Raw genomic sequence first — 19,888 nt, 5'->3', positions numbered from 1 at the left:
TCAGCACATTTGAAATCGTGTGTGTGTGTGTGTGTGTGCAGGAATGGTCTTTCAAGAACGAAAGAAAGCATGTGTGTTTCACCCAAAACAATGCTCTGTAATTATTCTTCCTGGGAAAGCTTACACATTTACACAGAACAAGTACTTTTTAGCATCATGCACAGTAAATAAAGGAGGAATGTTAGCTTTAAAGCTCATATAAGCTTGCATGCACTTCAGTATGTCGTGTAATCAGATTTTTAAGACAGCTCGCCGCTAGATTTCTTCAACAACCAGCTCCAAGACCGTTTATGATGAGGAATGTGCAGATGAATGATACAAGTCTTGGCTCAGTCGCAGCGTTGAGAGATGTGTGAGTGTGTGAAGAATTAGTGGAAAATGTGACTGTTTGAGATCTCGGTGGCGAGTGACGCCGCAGGGCAGATCGAGAGTTAGCTAGAGAACATAGAGCAGGTGAGCTCATCACTCCACAGTGCAAAAGTACAATGGGACAGAGACGATAAATAGAGAGGTCAAACAAGGTGATGCGGAGCAGGCAGTGTATTATGGGTGTATCAGAAGAAAAAAGAAGAAAGGAATGAAAACACGCCGATGCATATCTCTATACATGTCTCTAAAAGCATTAAAGGCATCAGATAATCAACCCTCACAGCTTTAACGTGTGCAGACTGTACACTGCAGTGTAGTTTGTTTAGCTCCATCTGTAAGACAAACTCGGCCGTAATAATTGTTACGGCATGATTTGTATAGGAACATTTTAAGTTTCGTTTAAAACCAAATAACATTTTGATGGACAGGAGTCGATGCTCCATCAACAAAGTTTCACTTCCCTGTTTGGCCAGGAGCTGTGTTGTTTCCTGTTTCGTATTTCTTACATTGGAGACTGTACGTGTCTTAAAGGAACAGGAAATGGGGTGTGTGTCAGAGGAAACAACCGTTCAAATTTACTCACCCACACACACACCGCATTAAGTGTGTTCAAACACACCTACGTTTACTGAAACAGAGCACAGGCTTGTCAATGTTAAGCTCGTCTTTTGTGTCAGAGGGAATGTTTTACGCCATGAGCACTCTAGTGTTTTGATTGCTTGTGTGTGGTCCGTGTGTGTGTGTGTGTTGGATTGATTTCTTGTGCTTTGAAATAAATTCCTTTCAGATTTATTTAATGCTTTAAATCTAAATCCTTTGAGAATGCACCTAGCTGTAGTGATGTCAGAAATGACTCCTGCCCCTTCAATCAGGTGTCACATAGACTCTTGTTGTGTCTAGGGAGCGGAGGAACAGTGATAAAGTGGTAAAGGACATGCAGGACAAAACCAAACAGCGAATGCCCAAAAAAGCAGCATCGTCTACCAACCTGCTGACCAGATCTCCCAGTCTAGAGGGGTGAGTGGGTTTACGCTCCTCTTTCATCATCGACTGTTTCTTTTACAAACATGGACCATTTCCAAGTACTGTAATTAGCCTCAGGGTAATAGCAGGTCCTCTTGGCAGTGCTTTGGAAAAACCAAGATAGCTTCACGTTGCTCTGAAAGAAACAGGCCTGGATTATACAAACCCAGCTATTTTGTATGTTTGTCAGTAAACCGATGGGCTATAATCACGTTCTTTAGCGCTGAACTCCCTGCTTTGTAAAACGTCTGATGGATGTTGTGGTGGAACTATTCAATAAACTATGGCGAGAATTCTGATAACGTGCACTCATGAAGAAAATCGGTTCCTGACCTCGCACTGAGAATGTGGGATTTTAATTATAACCATTATGGAAAAACAAGCCTTTTTTCTCTTATTGTTTATAAGTGAATTCATCCAGCTGTTATAACTGCAGGCTACATGCTTACAAAAAACAAAATGGGGGTGAAAAGAGGCTAAATAAAAATAATAAGGTTTTATTTCTGGATCAAAACTAATGTTAGTGAAAAGGAATTTGCTGAAAACCTCCAGTTTACTCATGGATTTAAAAAGATGCCAAAGTGAACTAGGTCTAGACGTAAGCATAACTAACTAATAAGTAACTTTAGATCATTTTCTTTATCTCAGTCGTTGCAAATATCATGTTGCCTCAAGGCTTTTGGATTTTGATGAGTGGTGACATGAAATAAGAGATTCCCACAGCCTTTTATTTTTTTAACGACGTACAAGTCATATTGCACAACTGAAAAATTTCCATGGACCACTGACAGTATTCCTTTTTTGTTTTTTTGTTTTTTTTCTCTTCCTGTTTGCTTCTTTCTTTTTAATAGGCGAGCGAAAGACCTCCTCTCCAGCACAGGTAATAAAACATCTTTTTCCCTCACATTCTCATAAACACTGCGGTGAAACATAGACGCACTTGTTTGCCCGCTTGGGTCCCGATCCAATCTGCAATCAAATCCATTCCAAACATCCACACATAGTATACACACAAAGTGAAACATTAATATGTGTCTGTGGGGAAAAATATACCAACCTCCCTACTTAAATGAGAAATTGTGGTTGAAAAAAGAACTGATTCACCCTGGTCATCGTTCACACAAACGGAGTACATATTTCTTTGAGTGATATATCAGCCCCAAACGAATTTTTCACAGCAGTGTTCCTTGGCAAATCAAACAAAGGAAATGGTTTTAAAAAATACAGAGCAGACGCAGTCCTCCACTAGTGTTTTAAATCTTAATGCTGCGCTACAATGAAAACAATAAAATGAAAACTTTTCACGTCGTTTGCTGTTGAAAATTCTTGAACTCTTGAACAGGAATCGCTCATATCTCATCTTTAGGAGTAAAAAGTTGGCAATCTTGGCAATGCTTTAAAAAAAAAAAAAACACCAGGGAGTATTAATTTGCTCTGAAAGAAACTGCTTACGAGATATAGCCACGTTTTTTCAACGTAAAAGAGAAAATAACAATAACAGTTGCACCTTTTTTTGTCTTTTTATTTCCCATTATTCCCATGGGGAAAAGAAGTGTAGACATAGACACGTGTGCGTATACACACTTCCACACAGACACAGGAGAGCTTGTTAGTGCTCTGTGCTCCGGCTGGAAGTTCACTCAGCGCGGTTAGTTGCATTACCACACGACTCTAAACTCTCTGACAGCAATGATAAATGCCTCCTTTCCTCTGCCACAAGAACTAAAATCACATGGGAAAAAATTTTTTTTGTTTCTCCTCACTATTTTCGAATGCATCAGGTCATCTCGGTATGTCTGTTGCCTGAATTCTGAAATAAATAAAAAGTCAGTGAACCAGGAAATGTTTTATTTTTTTAAACCCAGGACTGATGTTTTTATTGGATTCCTTATCAAATGCCTGTGAAAACATTGACTAGTTTTTTTCCAGCTACGTTGAGGACCGTTTAGGATTATGGCAATTATTGCAACTATTTATAGGGATTCTGGATTGTTTTTTTTTAACTGAAAACTCATTTTTAGGCTTGGATTAAGCCGGTCGTTTTTGTGGCTGTCATTAACAGTGTGAGAAAACAGCACGCTAACAACCCATGAGTCCTGGGATTATTTGCAAAATCTCTTTTCTGTACTTGACTTCCTTTTTGCAAACGGCTGTAAAATGCCATGTATTCTGTGATCCATCCAAACCAATTAGCTTCAACAGGCTGACTCAAAGCTAGCCGACGCTGCCAAGTGTGAGAGCGGTTTTTGGCTTTTCATTTTGTATTGTCATAACATTGCACTGGACACAGATGCCCCGATTTCTTAAACAGGTCAATAAGCATTGCGGTTGAAACCGAATTCTTTTTTTCTCTGTGAATTGAGGAAGGCTGTGTCAGGGGAAATTGCTGGAGAAAAATCTGGTTTGTGGCTGAAATCAGGTGGCTGATGGATCTACAGACTTAGTCGTGTTTATTTGTGTATTTCTTTCTTTCAGGATCCCAGGGTTCGAGAAGGGGAACACAGGGTAGGTGTCTCTGCTCTGCAGTTTACAATTATACACAGATTTAGGACCAGTATGGAGCAGCCAGAAGCACCGGTGGACCAAAGGCTTGGATAGTTTGCAGTATCACGCTGTAGCATTAACATTCATCAATAACTCAGTGCATGTTGCTATAATAGAGAATACTGTAATTTTTCTATTTCTGTACATATTCAAATCACTATGTCTGGAACTCCCACATCACTACTTGTATAGAAAGGAAGTGCATGCAGCTGTCCTAGATGAATGTAGTGAAGCAGAACTAGTTAACAAGCAACGAGGGAGATGCCAAGAAAACATACCGATGATTTTGCAATCACATGGTGCACACAAGGAAGTATTCCTACAAAATCGAACGAAAGGGACAAACTACTACCAGACATCAGTACTCGGGAGTCTGAGTGTTAATAATCTACTGTCTGGAAAAGTTCAAAAAGAAACTCTGCCAGTTTAACTAGCTTGGTGTGTGTCTTGGCAGAGGGAAGACGATCAAACCCAGATGGATTTTAAAGAAGATTAGAGTCACAAAAATCTGGTCACGCTTTATCTAAGCTGGAACAATCTAGCTGACATTTTGTTTTGTAATTCTGTTTGATAATGTAGTAGGATCACTATTTTCAAAGCTATATTCAAAGTATATTAAGATATTAATACTAGGGTAACAATGCAAATAAAAAACTCAACTACTCCGCTGTCTAGAATGAGATAAACATGAGTTGCTCTGGATAAGAGCATCTGCTAAATGCTGTTAATGTATGAAGTCATCCCTCGTGACTGGCTTTCTGTTTTTCACCAAACACAAATCAGGTAGCCTTTAAATGCTTTTAAAATATTTCATATACATGTATACATGTCATTTCCTACACTGTGTATAATGTGCCTGAACATCAGAACCTCAACTAACAAAAAGAATTTTCAACTAATCTGTTGTCTTGCTGGATTTATTGCTCAAGCAGTAGTGCCTGCTATGCTGAATATCAGCATTCATATTCATATTTCAAGCCAAAAGTTATATTCATGAGGCACTGTATTCTTTGTCATGTCTGCTGATGATGTCACTAACTCTACTGTAATGACGATTTCAACGTAACACACTATCACAAACTGGAATAGTGCATTACGGACACAGAGTGACACAGTGTAGTGTTGTGCTGCATATAAATCTCTCGGAACGACATAATATAATAGACAGTATAATAGACAGTATAATAGACAGTATAATAGATGGTATAATAGACGGCATAATGGACTGTATAGCCTTCATGTAATAGGTTATGACTTTAATACACTATATTACTATAGAAAGCCGGATCACTAGAGAAAGAAAAAGTTCAGGTGGTTTGTAAGAATATAAAAATGTAGATTAATCCCATGATGTTCACAGAGCTAGGCCTTCTCGTCCAACATCAGTGCCTGACCTCACAAATGCTCTTCTAGTGGAATGGTCAAAAATACCCATTAACACACTCCTAAACCTTGTGGAAAGCCTTCTCAGAAGAGTTGAAACTGTTATAGCTGCAAAGGGCAGAACAACTCCACATTACATTAATGTGCATGTAAAGACAGACATCCCAAAACTTTTGGCAATATAGTGTAGCATTGTTAAAAGCACTATACAAGTAAAAGTGAATTGAATGTCAGAGTTTCATGTGACCTTTGCCCTGTTCAATTGGATCCTAGGCCAGTCGATCAAAATGTTCATCCGTGGACGGCCGATCACCATGTACATCCCCTCAAACATCCAGAACTATGAAGAACTTAAGATGGACCTTCCTTCTGAGAAGCTGGAACTGGACTGGGTGTATCCATTTTCAATTATGATCAAGGGCCATCTTCAGAATTTGTTTTGTTTCATATATGAAATTTCCACTACATTTTAATCCAAATGAAAGTCCTTGACCTGTACTTCTAGCTATGGATATCGAGGACGTGACTGTAGGGGGAACTTGTACACGCTTCCGTCAGGAGAGGCAGTGTATTTTATAGCCTGTGTAGTAGTTCTTTATCACGTCAATAGACGAACGCAGCGCTATTACCGTAAACACACGGACTGCGTGCGATGGTGAGTATATACTCTAACTTCTAATTACTTCTAAACTTCTAAATACATTACTAATGTAAGTAAATATTCACATCTTGCTTAAATTAGATGTAATAAACAGAGCTTACTGTTAAAATGAATCTTTAAGGCCTTTAAATGGACACTGGCTGAAAACCTTTAGATCAAATTTGGCTCCTGGGAAACTCACATATGTAAAGATGAAATGAGTTTCTGAGTTTTATGACGTCTGCAAGGTGTTTTTGGAGGCTTTTACAAAGTTACGAGGTATCGAGCTAACCTATATGAAGAAATGTGTATAGTGAGGAATACATACCATACACTAACATATGGGTGTTTTTTAAGGCTCAATTTTTATTTAATTTTTGACTATAACATCAATTTTGTAAAATGTATTGAGAATGTTCGTATATAAACTAATACAGTTTAGAAAAAGAAAAGGAAATCTACACCATGCAATCCAACATAGCTTAGTGGAGACAGCAAACTCGAAGTTGTTCTGTGATTATTAAAATGACAGTTGCACCGAGGTATAGCAGAGACTCGGCTTGGCTAGTTTGCGATTAATGAGATGACACACTTGTTATCAGTTTTAGGCTGATAGCTAAAACCGTATCTATCTGAGCAGAGTCTACAGATGAGGAGGTGAGAAAACTGGACAAAGCACTAAAGCGCCACTGCATCGGTCTCGTAGGTAGAGATGAAGCAAGAGTATCTGTTGAGAAGAGAAAATAGACTAGCATGTCAATGAATGAAACCCAAAGCAAACAAGTCATCACAGAAATCTGACTAATAAATATTTTTAATATATATCTTTATTATTATTATTGTTGTTGTTTTAGTATTTTTATTATTATTAGCAATAAATATAAACTTTTTTATGTTTTTTTATTATTGATCATAAATATTGGTATGGATGATTTCTAGAGTTTGATCACTATCACTTTTACAACAATTTACTTTAGTACTTTTTTTTTAGTACTTTCTTAGAAGTATGGATTAAAATCTGTGCAATGTAAATTAGATGACAGATTAGTAAACAGTCCTCTTTCCACTAAACACAAAAACTCACATACTACTCATTAACATAGATAAGAGTTAGCCTGCTAGTTACTGCTTCTCAAATCCTCAGCTATAGTTTCATCTTATGAATTATCGTCTGACTGAAAGTCAAGGTGTCCACAAGGAAAAGTGAAGGCAGTTAGGTGCGCAGCGAGCATGATTGAAGACGATGCTCAGGATATTTCTGCTTCAGCTAGCATTTTAATTCATGCTTTAAATCATTCCAGTGATGTAAATGATAACGATCACTGAACAGGAAATACTCTCTTCAGGCGCATCTACCGCATCAGACTGATGATTTCTCATGAATAGTTTACTGGGTCATAGTAAAGTTTTACTGGAACTCAATGTTGTTTCTAGTTTTCTGTTTATTTTTTATTTTTAATCATTTGACATCCCTTGTGATCTCTCTTGCGCTGTAGTCTAGCAGTCCATCCAAACAAAGTCTTCATAGCATCCGGACAGACGGCAGGTGTGGATAAAGATGGCAAGGTAAGTTTGGAGTGAGGCAACTGAATGCTGTTGTGGTCACTTGACAACAATTCCCATCAGTCCTTGCACATCACGTGATCACGAAACTCATGACATGTCGCATGCCTTGATCATTCTCCGCTGTGTCCTGTTTTAATGTATCATTGTCTAGCTCTTCGCCATCCATAAGCGTGTTCATCACCTGTGTATCTTGTATAAATTTCCTTTACAACTGCCTTTATATCTGCCCCCTCTACAACTGCAACGGTTTCTTAATGTTCTTGGTATTGCAGAACGCTTATTTCTTCTCTGTGTCCTCTCACCAGCCTTTACAGCCGTTCGTCCACATCTGGGACTCCACTACACTGACAACGCTGCAGCAGATTGGGCTGGGTACGTTCGAGCGAGGTGTAGGATCCGTGGCCTTCTCGAGCGCGGTACGTATAGCGTAGCAGTCATATAGCACATATGGCACAGCGAGATGATGGACGTGAATATTTTGATCATCTCTCAGGACTCATTGTTTGAATGTTCTTGGCACAGGATGCTGGGACGTTTCTGTGTGTGATTGATGACTCCAATGAGCACATGCTGTCTGTCTGGGACTGGAACAGAAACACCAAAATTGTTGAAGTAAAGGTATGAACATGCCAAGACAACACCCACATAACATTCTCGGCTTCGTGTATTTTGTATTAAGTGTTCAGATAATCACCTTTCAGCTATTTTCAAGGAATGTGCTGAACCTCTTTAGGGAAAACTCAAGCACCCTCTTAGCTTTTATGTCAACACTTTTTTATTTCAATCCTGTTAGTCATCAATAAAGTTCACTTTAAGAGAAGAGTGTTTATTTTTTTTTCTTTGTCATATCATGTTATCATTTGTGTAACAACTTTTTCTTCCGAACTAGTAAATTTGTCAGTTAAACATGCAGACAGCAGCTTTCAGCTTCTCTTTTTCACTCCTGTCCATATCTCTGGCACGGATGTCGAAAAACATCTCTCGGCTACTTCATCTCAGAGATCTTGACTTCCGCAACAACTGTTCCATTGCCGGTGCCATGGCGACGGCGTAAATATTTAAGCCGTGGTATTGAGCGAGGGAGTATGGGGGTTTAAAGGAGTGGGTGTTCATTGAGCTAATTTTTCTTAGCTGCTTTCTTTGTAGTAGTTACTGTTGGAGGTGTGGGAGTGTGTGCAGCAGATTGGAACCATTTGTCTTGATCTCCCTGCTCACTGAGCGATTTTTACAAGCGAGAAGACGTGATTTAGTATCTCAGTGGAACCAGGGTGTACATACAAGCCTTGATATCTTGTTCGGATTCGGGTTGAAGATCCGTTTGCGAGGAATGGTTGTAATTATGCAGCTATTCAGCCGGAAGCTTCCGAGAGAGGTTGTTAGCGGTGACATGGACAGTTTAATTAGACCTCCTTCCTGAATGCACGAGAAATCTCCAGCCAGCCAAAAGAAAATGGATTCTCACGGAAAGACTCCATCCTCTAGAGTATTCTTTGCGCATGGTGGAACAAGCAGCTCCATATTTACTGTATAGAGTATTTGTGCTGGTAATAAAGGATAATTGTACCAAAGCATATGTTAAGGTCATATGAGGGCAGACTGAAAGGTTGCCATTATGAAATAATGCTGAAAAGCCATTTTGACAATGTCTCCATGCAACAAAAGAATATGCGTCAACAAAAAAAAAAAAATTAACAAGTGTCGAAGAGATGCAATATTCAGTCCACACCAGGGCTGTGAGAGACGTTACTCATGCCTATAAAAACATTGGCCTTTCATTGTTAATGAATTTAAATGAAGCACTACCACTTTCTATAAACATTTTTCATTCATCCATCCATCCATTCATCCATTCATTCATTTGCTCATTTATTCTTACATTTATTTTTCTTTTGCCATCTTCTGAGTCATGCTGGATCTAGTTCCCATCGCTAGAGCTGTGAATAATCTAGAGCCAAACACAGAACTGGTGAACACAATCAGGTAACAGAGCAGTGAAGGAACGGGGGCGGAGAAAGGACTAAAACGGGAACAAAGGCACATCACAGCAAACAAAAGCATATGGAGAACCCAAAAATAACTACATGACATGAAAGCATTGCTTGTCATGCTGGGAAACGTTGTGCAAGTGAATACTAGGAGCTATAGAAAACACACAACTCCTTTTTGTTCCATGATGCTCTGTTTCGTGTCCCATTTTCACATCAACACTGTTGTACATATAGATTTCTAGATTAACTGTGTTTCACATTTATGTGTATGATTCCAGAGTACTAATGAGACTGTGTTCGCGGTGGAGTTCAACCCTGCAGACACCAATAATATCATCACTTGTGGGAAGTCTCATGTTTACTTCTGGACTCTGAGTGCTGGCACACTGACCAAGAAGCAGGGCATCTTTGGCGTGAGTGCTGCTACATTATATGTATTCTAGTTCAGGATTAAAACATGACAGCGTGTGCTGTTAAAGGAAAGTTATTAATGGTAAAAAAAAAAAATGATGTAATGCGATCTAAAGCAAGTGACTGGCTGTAACAGTATTATTATTTATAACAAGTCTTGTGTTCCTCTTATACTATATGGAATTTGTATCTGTTTTGTGGTGTCCATATTCAGCATTGAATTTCTTTGTCACGTCACAGTTCACAGTAGTGTTTAATGGCTCATCTGAAAGCAGAAACCCAGCACTTATATATTAGGGGCAATATATTCATAGAAAAGTTTCACAAAATACAAAAATTAAAGTTACTTCAAAGTAAATGCTGATATTAAACCCATTTCTGTTCTCTGAGCTGTTCCAAGTGCTTGTTCATCTAACATTAACCACTAAAATGCTATCTGTTATCCCAACAGAGAGGTATAAACATCTCACTCTGAAAGCCAACAGCGTACTGACTCATTTTATGTCAGATTTGCGGCCCTAAAATAACATATTTGTTTATACTGATTGAAAAAGTCGATTTCAATTCACGTCGGTAATAAAGGATTAAAGAATGGCAGACATTTTCACCGTGTAGTAATGTTTAACGTTGTAATGGCTTTGGTCCTTCACTCACCGTCCGCTCGTTTTTACTCTCTTTAAGCTAATGAGACACAAGAATGCAGCTTGCCACATTACTGAGAAACTCTCTCACGAAGCTCTCTGTCCTGAAGAATTTCCCATGTAGCAACAGCTTTACTTTTCACTGGTAGTCAGCACTCTAGAGAGTTATGTCAACGTTAATTAAACAACTTTGTGGAGAAAAACTATCAACAGTCAAAACCCTTTTCTAATCTGTTTATCTGGAGTATCTGCCATATATGTATTTGCATAACTATAACTTATTAGAATGTGCACATTATATAAACCTGTGATTTTACTCACAGCCCCGCTAATATAAATACATACCACAGCCCAGTCAAATGCTGGACTCTGATTGGGCAGAAGGTGTGCGTTATGTGCAAATAACATCACAGCTAGTTCTGGCTGTAACATGAACAATATGTTTTTGTTAATACACTCAATTTATTACATTCGGGTTTCTATAGTAACAGCTCAAACACGGGATTGTGCAAGAGACGTCCCATGTAATTTAGGACTGATATAAAAAAACGGTTGTTGCTTAAGAAAGTAATTCTTAATCATTGATGTGGGGAAGTTGTGGGGGAGTCTCAGTTGTAAGCGTTCTCGGTAGCAGTTACGTTTTCCATTTTCTCTGTGAAAGTTGACAGGCTGTGTGTGTGTGTGTGTGTGAGAGAGAGAGAGAGAGAGAGAGAGAGAGAGGGAGAGAGAGAAGGTAAGAGAGACAGACAGAACGAAAGGGACAGAGAGAAAGACACAGAGTGAGAGAGAAAGGGGAGAGAGAAAGAGATAGAGTGACAGAAAGGAGAGAGAGAAAGAGATAGAGTGAGAGAGAAAGGGGAGAAAGAAAGAGATAGAGTGACAGAGAAAGGGGAGAGAGAAAGAGATAGAGTGATAAAGAAAGAGAGAGAGAGCGAGAGAGAGAGAGACAGATGGGTGGAGAGATGGACAGAGAAAGCAAGAAAGACAGAGTGACAGAGAAAGGGGAGAGAGACTATGATAGACAGAGAGAAAGAGGGAGAGAGAGAGACATAGAGGGAGAGAGAAAGGGGGGAGTGACAGACATAGCGTGAGAGAGAAAGAGAGACAGATGGGTGGAGGGAGGGAGAGAGAAAGTGAGAAAGACAGACAGATGCAGAGAGGGAGAGAAAAAAATCAAGAAAGAGAGATCAGATGAAGAGTGAGAGTGTGAGTTAGAGAGGAAGGCTGGTAAGGGAACAATTATTTATTGTGGCTATAACATAATTGAGAACAGGAACTTGTCTCTTGGATGTTCCACAACATTAAATGTAGCCATAAACTACTGAAATGTACATGTCTTTAATAAATTCAACTCTGTGATCGTTGGCAGATTGTTGTGTAATAAGCAGAATGGCTTACTTTTTTTATATGAAAAGAATGCATTGCCCTAGCAAGCATTAGTTTTTACTTTTACTTAATCGACACCTTCTGAGCAACCAGAAACAAAGAACCCACCAGTGCTGTGGTATAATGAATAAATCATGTTAATACTGGATTTGAGATATTGACGTGTGCTGTATGATTATAGCTTTATTTGTGTTTGCTTTTTTTGCTTACAGAAATATAAGAAGCCCAAGTTCATCATGTGTTTCGTGTTCAGTTTAACTGGGGATGTATTAACAGGGGATTCCGAAGGGAATATCCTGACATGGGGCAAATCAGCAGCTGACATCAAGACACTGGGCAAAGGTGCAAAAGGTACAAGTTTCTGTCATTTTATTTATTAACATTTCTTTTTTTTTATTAGCAACACTCACGGGTCAGCTGCTCCAGCAGGTTGGAACATGTAGCACTGATGGGCTCTTCAGTGACTGTTTAGACAGGAAAACAGTAACTGAAATAATGAGAGGAAAAATTAATCACATTTTAATTATCACTGGTTATTAAAGCAGGTCTAGGAACAGGTCTGAACATTTGTCTGATTCTCTTTTTACGTGTGTGGACTCCTCTCTGTCTTTGCAGAGACGTTTCAGATTATGAAGCAGACCCGAGCACACGAAGGCAGCGTCTTTACCCTGTGTGTCCTGCAGGGAGGCGCTCTGCTCAGTGGCGGCGGAAAAGACCGCAGGATCGTCCGATGGAGTGCAGACCTAGCGCCCGAGAGGGAGTGTGAGGTAAGCACTGTGTGTGTGTGTTCAGGGAGGTAAGAGAAAGACCCAGAAAGAGAGACGTAAAGAGAGAGAGACACACCCACACACAGAGAGACACACAGAAACACACAGAAAGACACACACATACACACAGAAACACACAGAGAGACACACACACATACACACAGAGACACACACTTACACACAGAAACACACAGACAGAGACACATGCACATAAACCCACATAGAGAGACACCCACACAGAAAAACACACATTCACAGAAACACACAGAGACACACACACATACACACAAAAACAAACAGAGACACACACAGAGAGACACACACAGAAACACACAGACAGAGACACATGCACATAAACACACACAGAGAGACACCCACACAGAAAAACACACATTCACAGAAACACACAGACAGACACACACAGAGAGACACACACACACAGAAATATTCAAACAGACACACATACAGAAAGACACAGAGAGATACACACACAGAAACACACACAGAAAACTACACACACACACACAGAAACACATAGATACACACACATACAGAAAGACACAGAGAGATACACACACAGAAACATTCAAACAGACACACACACACGAAACACACACAAATACACACACAGAGACCTTGAAACTGACACTAAGAGTTGACCTTCTTGTTCTGTCCAGATTCCAGAGAAGTTTGGAGCGGTCCGTACCATTGCAGACATGGACGGAGAGGAACTGCTTGTTGGAACGACCCGGAACGCCATTCTCCGAGGCACATTTTCAGATGGCTTTGTGGCCATAGTGCAGGTGAGACGTGATGATCGCATGGCAGCTCTGACAAACTGTTTTCCCCTAAGGAAGCCATGATGAGGAAGTGTGTAACAGATTTTTTCAGATTTGTTCCATGGGAACGAGAACTAGTGCATCTTCTCATCAGTCTGTCCAGAACTCTTAACATTTTACACATGTTATGACTGAGACATTTGAACTTTGTTTGTCTCATGGTGGACATTTCGGATGTCTGGTCATGTGATTTTTTTTAAATAAAAATATTTTATATATATATATATATATATATATATATATATATATATATATATATATATATATATATATATATATATATATTAAAATATATTAAAAATTAAAATATTTTTATTATTATTTTAATATTATTAATTGTGATTTTTAAATAAGGAACAGATATTCTAAAAGACGTACAGAGAATTTTTTTTTTGTATCCTGATGATTCAAATTCCTCTTCTTCTGCACGTCAGTAACACATGTGACTAATGAATGTATTAAGTTTCACAAGTTCATCGATGTCAGAAGTCAGTCAGAGTCATGGGGCAGTCAGTGTGCTTCTCCATTTTAACTCTTTAGTCCCTAAAGTCTCCATCTTTGATCTTTCCTTTATATTGTATTGCATTGTTCACTTATTCATTCATTCATTCATTCATCTTCTATAAGGAATTGCTTGTTTGAATCATTGCTTGTTTTGGATCCAGAACAAACACTATGATGCCAGTCTGTCTCAGGGCACCACACACAATCATTGTCACCTAGGGACAATTTACCACAACCAATTCAATAAACATTACATAGCGCATACATAATTTACATTTACATTTCTATCATTTAGTAGAAGTCCTTATTCAGAGCGACTAACAGAAGTGCTTTTGAAGTCTCTTTCAGTGAATGCACCATGATACAGGTTCACTAGGTCACAGGCTGTTTGTTGGAAGGCAGTGCAGCACACAATTTTTACATAAAAAATATTTATATATTTATTTTTAAAAACAAGTGCTAGTTGAAGTACATTATATTGCTGAACGTTTTGGGACACCCTTCCGAATCATTGAATTCAGGTGTTGTTTTCCAGGGGTTGGGCTTGGCCCCTTAGTTCCAGTGAAAGGAACTCTTAGTGCTTCAGCATACGAAGACATTTTGGACAATTTCATGCTCCCAGCTTTGTGGGAACAGTTTGGTGATCTCTTCCTGTTTCAACAAGACTGCATGAATTAAAGCAGAGACTGCGAGCCAGACCTTCTCGTCGAGCATCGGTGCCTGACCTCACAAATGCACTTCTAGAGGAATGGTCAAAAATTCCCATAAACACACTCCTAAACCTTGTGGAAAGACTTCCCAGAAGAGTTGAAGCTGTTATAGCTGCAAAGGGCGGGCCAACTCCATATTAAATTCATGTGCATGTAAAGGCAGACATCCCAGTTTTGGTCTGGCTCGCAGTCTCCACTCTAATTCATCCCAAAGGTGTTCTATCAGGTTGAGGTCAGGACTCTGGTGCAGGCCAGTCAAGTGTACAGTCATGTTGGAACAGGAAGAGGTCATCCTCAAACTGTTCCCACAAAGTTGGGAGCATGAAATTGTCCACAATGTCTTGGTATGCTGAAGCATTAAGAGTTCCTTTCATTGGAACTAAAAGGCCGAGCCCAACCCCTGAAAAACAACACCTGAATTCAATGATTTGGAGGGGTGTCCCATATCTTTTGACAATATATTGTATTTCAGGAGCAGATAAGTTTTTACATGTCACTTGTGACTCAGCTGTTTAAACATCTAGGTGAATCTGTGTCTTTTCATATCGCAAATTGAATAAACACAAACTATAGAAATATACAGCTATACACACTTTGGAGAACACTGAATATATGTCTTACAATTACAAAAGAATAGCATTAGCTGTTTAGTCAAGAAATTGCAAGTTATTACAAATCCTGATGATGCCACAGCTGTCCATGGAGTCCAAGGAGTGCTGACTATGCCTTCTGTTAAGAAACTAAGGAATCCTGGGTGTCTGTGAGCTTGTGTATGCAGAAGAGGGCAAAAAGCATGTTCCTCATATTGTGCTCAGCTACCCTGTGATGTAGTAGGAGTAGCATTTTGACATTATGGCTGGCTTGACATGTCTCAAAGAACGCATGTTCTACTTCATCTTCTCCTTTTGGTTTTATGGGTGCGATGTTAACATGTCTAAATCTGTCCTTCACATAATACACAAATCATACAGGTACATGATTAATTGCTGTGTTAAACAGCTGCACTAGTAATAACTATAAATCAGCTGATACACAGGAAGTAAGATTGTTCAGTACAAGGTGATGACATGAAAGATTGTTTATTATCCAAGCAAATGAATCACTCTGAGGATACACAGCATGGCCAGTGTTCACTGCTCTGTTCAACTTTTCATAGTGTAGCTGTGAGGATGTTCATTCAGCCATAAGAGCATTATTGAGATCAGACACTGATGTTGGGTGAGGAGGTCTGGGGTGCAGTCAGTGTTTCAGTTCATCCCAAAGGTGTTCAGTGGGGTTTACGTCAGGACTCTGTGCAGGACACTCCTGTTCTTTCACTCCATCCTTGGCAAACTCACTTTGTGCTCAGGAGCAATGTCATGCTGGAACGGGTTTGGGACTAGGTTTCTTTTCCAGTGAAGGAAAATTGTCTGCTTTATTATAGCGACGCTGTTCTGCCAACAATGCACAATGCATTCATATACACCCGATCAGGCATAACATTATGACCACCTGCCTAAAATTGTGTTGGTCCCCCTTTTGCTACCAAAACAGCCCTGACCCATTGAGGCATAGACTCCACTAGATCCCTGAAGGTGTGCTCTGGTATCTGGCTACTTTACAACTTACAGGAATTAAAGGATACTTACAGGTCTTCGAGGACTTGAAGGATACTTTTGATAGATACTGACCACTGCAGACCGGGAACACCCCACAAGAGCTGCAGTTTTGGAGATGCTCTGATCCAGTCGTCTAGCCATCACAATCTGGCCCTTGTTAAACTCGCTCAAATCCTTACACTTGTCCATTTTTCCTGCTTCAACACATCAACTTTTAGGACAAAATGTTCACTTGCTGCCTAATATATCCCACCCACTAACAGGTGCCATGATGAGGAGATAATCAGTGTTATTCACTTCACCTCTCAGTGTTCATAATGTTATGCCTGATTGGTGTATAATGTTTTTATATTTTCTGTATATTATTGCCTGTATAGTTAAATTTAATTTGTATAGGTAATTCTAATCTTAGTCTATTTTCAGTTTATTTTTATGATGCTGTCCATTGAAAAAATGGTGCTATGGTGAGGTTTCCACAAACGTTATAGTAGCATATAGTAGATTTTCCATCTAAAAAGAACACCAGAGACAAGCTCCTTGTCCTACAGTCTTCTTTAAGTGTCCCTACTTAAGTGGCAGTTTTAATTTTATTTCATTTTCCAATGTAAAGTTTACATTTGCAATAAATTTGCTCTTCTGTTTCTCAGGGTCATGTAGATGAGATGTGGGGTCTGGCCACACACCCCACTCAAAACATCTTTCTCACTTGCGGCAATGACAGACAAGTGTGTGTGTGGAACGCTGAAGAACACAGCCTGGGCTGGTGCACCACTTTAGAGGTAAAACTGCTAACAGATACAGAAATCAGGACAAAGATCTGTTATTTAGATGTTTATCAGCGTTCTGCACTGTTGTATTTTAGGAGTCAGGTCTGTGTGCTGATTTCTGTCCCAACGGATCTGTTGTTTCTGTCGGACTGAGCACCGGAAGGTAAAGTGACATTTTACTGAATTCATGAGCCTCTGTCTTATAAGCCAACAGACATCAAGAACACTGTCTTAACAATAACAATTTAGTTATGTAATCGAATGATGTAATCGAATAGGCTGGGATCAGTTTTGGTAATATTTACAGATTAGAAAATAATTGGAGATTTTGCAAATTCCCATGAAATGTTTTTATTAAAGGTGTAATAAGAGTTGATGACAGAGACTCTGAAAACATGAGAAAAAGTATAAGGTATAAGGGTATATACCTTAGAATAATTATTATTTATAATTATTGTATTTATAATTAATACATATTAAAAAAATAAAATAATTATTTACAATTATTGTTATTATAATAAGAATAGTTATTTAACAATAAATTATTTAACAATAATAAATGCTGGAAATGTTTTCTTTTTGGGAAAGTACAGAGATTCTGACTTTTAGAGAAATCGTGTTGGGAGATTCAACTAAAAGACAACTAAAAGACATACTCTTTCACCTAGAATATGTCTTTTAGGAGACAAAACTGATTCCTCAGATTAGAATTAATGACTTGTGGTTTAATATTAATGATTCTAAAAATATTAGCAAAACCACACGAACTTCATCAATAATTAATGGTCCTTTTTTCCAAAAAAAAATGCAGTTAAGCAACAGTGAATATTTTTCTCGACGGGTATTTTGTAGCAGTTCTTTACATTGTGTCTGAATTTGCTCTGAAACATTTCTACAGATTTCAGTTTAATTCCAGTTCAATCGCCGCATCATTTATGCTGTTATCACAGAGCTTTCTCATCCACATAAAATGATCAAATTCTCTGTCTGTAATATGAATGTTAATAAATAGAAGTGACGGCCACCACCATTATTCTCTCTCTTGTCGTTGTTTGTCTTTGGCTGCGGTGCAGGTGGCTGGTGCTGGACCTGCAGACCCAAGAAGTGGTGTCTGATTTGACTGATGGAAACGAGCAGCTCTCTGTCATGAGATACTCACCAGGTCAGATCCGAAAGCCTAAATTCAGTGTCTCTGTTCCATCTCAGAGACTTGTTGTGTTAAAGCCATATTACAATAATTTTATAAATATTAAGAATGCTTATACTATTGTTAGATATGCTTTTATTATGTTGTTGCTTCAGGATGAGGTTATCAAGACGTCATATCCTGGTTATTTTTAAAATATTGTTTTATTAATTTTAGAATTTTTTAACAACAACAACAGACAGATATAAGACATGACAAAAACACATTAAGGCAAATTATGTGCATACACACACACACACACCCTGTGATGTAGCAGGAGCAGCATTCTGATATGATGGCTGGCTTGACATGTCTCAGAGAACACATGTTCGACTTCATTTTCTCCTTTTGGCTTTATGGGTGCGATGTTAACACGTCTAAATCTGTCCATCACATACTACACAAATCATACAGGTACATGATTAATTGCTGTATGAAACAGCTGTAATAGTAATAACTATAAATCAGGGGGAGATGATGAATGTACAGCCTACTATACATCATCAGGCTGTGAACAGTTTAATACAAACACGGGTTCTGTCTTAATATGTATGGATTTTTCCAGGGTTCTGTTTTAATATGTATGAATTTTTCCAGGGATTTGGATCTTGTGGACCTTCTATCTGAATAATAGACACCGTTTCTGACAACCGTCTTTGAAAAGATGAAGGACAATGCTGAACCTTAGAGTTTTAGACCGTCGTCCCATATTGTGTTATAATAAAGTTCTAAGTTTGATACTGCTTGGAAGTTCAAAATGAATGGGAATCAGAAAGGAATATATAACGACACGGATGAGTTTGTCACGTCAGACTGGTTGCTTTGAATGAATGGTATTCTTTCTAACTTGAACTATATGGAGTGCCATTATGTTGTAATTTTAGTCTAAACTCATACACACGGCAAAATACCCTGTCGTCTATCATCTCTGTGGTGTAAGATGTAGTAAATTTAAGGATATTGTTGAGCGTGTTATGTATCTATATGACGCAAGGAAGGAGAGGATAAATACAGCCGGATTTAATAACTAATAAACGATGTCATAAATACTAGGGTTGACCTGCGATCTGCCTTTATTCTAGACATTGCTTTTCTCTTCACAGATGGCAGCTTTTTGGCTGTTGGTTCCCATGACAACTTCATTTATATTTACAGCGTGACAGAGGGGGGTCGGCGCTACACACGCTTCGGAAAGTGCACGGTAAGCCAAGCATGCTGGAGCAGATGTGTCTGCACTTGTGAGTCTTTTATTTTGTTATGGTGTATTTAACCATGTGCAATTTCCAGTGACATTTACATCATAACAGATCATCTAAGCAGTTTCTAGAAGCTTTTCCACTCTCTTTGCTTCTTCAGGGTCATTCCAGTTTCATCACCCATCTTGACTGGTCCAAAGATGGGAAGTATATCATGTCAAATTCAGGAGACTATGAAATCCTTTACTGTAAGTCCTATAGGTTGCATCTAAACTTTTCTTTCCATCTTGTGACAAAATTATCTTTATCTTCATTATCTTTTTTTTTTGTTTTGTTTTGTTTTGTTTTGATTTCTGCCTCAATGCTATTT

At 38.7% G+C, this 19,888-nt stretch overlaps 1 protein-coding gene across 2 annotated transcripts in view; it reads left to right on the top strand.

Annotated features, from left to right (window-relative positions):
- Positions 1-19,888, top strand: part of eml3 (EMAP like 3) — a 41,426-nt gene that overhangs the window by 18,091 nt on the left and 3,447 nt on the right. For both annotated transcript variants that reach the window (XM_058394293.1, XM_058394292.1), the window contains 17 exons: positions 1,270-1,386; positions 2,244-2,272; positions 3,868-3,897; positions 5,593-5,713; positions 5,825-5,974; positions 7,456-7,525; positions 7,831-7,941; positions 8,048-8,143; positions 9,792-9,926; positions 12,164-12,302; positions 12,567-12,718; positions 13,396-13,521; positions 17,017-17,148; positions 17,232-17,299; positions 18,210-18,298; positions 19,426-19,523; positions 19,679-19,766. In XM_058394293.1, the coding sequence (XP_058250276.1) occupies positions 1,270-1,386; positions 2,244-2,272; positions 3,868-3,897; positions 5,593-5,713; positions 5,825-5,974; positions 7,456-7,525; positions 7,831-7,941; positions 8,048-8,143; positions 9,792-9,926; positions 12,164-12,302; positions 12,567-12,718; positions 13,396-13,521; positions 17,017-17,148; positions 17,232-17,299; positions 18,210-18,298; positions 19,426-19,523; positions 19,679-19,766 (1,751 nt within the window). The remainder of the gene's footprint in view (positions 1-1,269; positions 1,387-2,243; positions 2,273-3,867; positions 3,898-5,592; positions 5,714-5,824; positions 5,975-7,455; positions 7,526-7,830; positions 7,942-8,047; positions 8,144-9,791; positions 9,927-12,163; positions 12,303-12,566; positions 12,719-13,395; positions 13,522-17,016; positions 17,149-17,231; positions 17,300-18,209; positions 18,299-19,425; positions 19,524-19,678; positions 19,767-19,888) is intronic.

The sequence above is a fragment of the Hemibagrus wyckioides genome, linkage group LG07 (genome assembly GCF_019097595.1).
Source record: "Hemibagrus wyckioides isolate EC202008001 linkage group LG07, SWU_Hwy_1.0, whole genome shotgun sequence".
Classification (NCBI taxonomy): domain Eukaryota; kingdom Metazoa; phylum Chordata; class Actinopteri; order Siluriformes; family Bagridae; genus Hemibagrus; species Hemibagrus wyckioides.
Note: the sequence above shows the minus strand (reverse complement) of the source record. Positions and strands in the feature narration are given on the sequence as shown.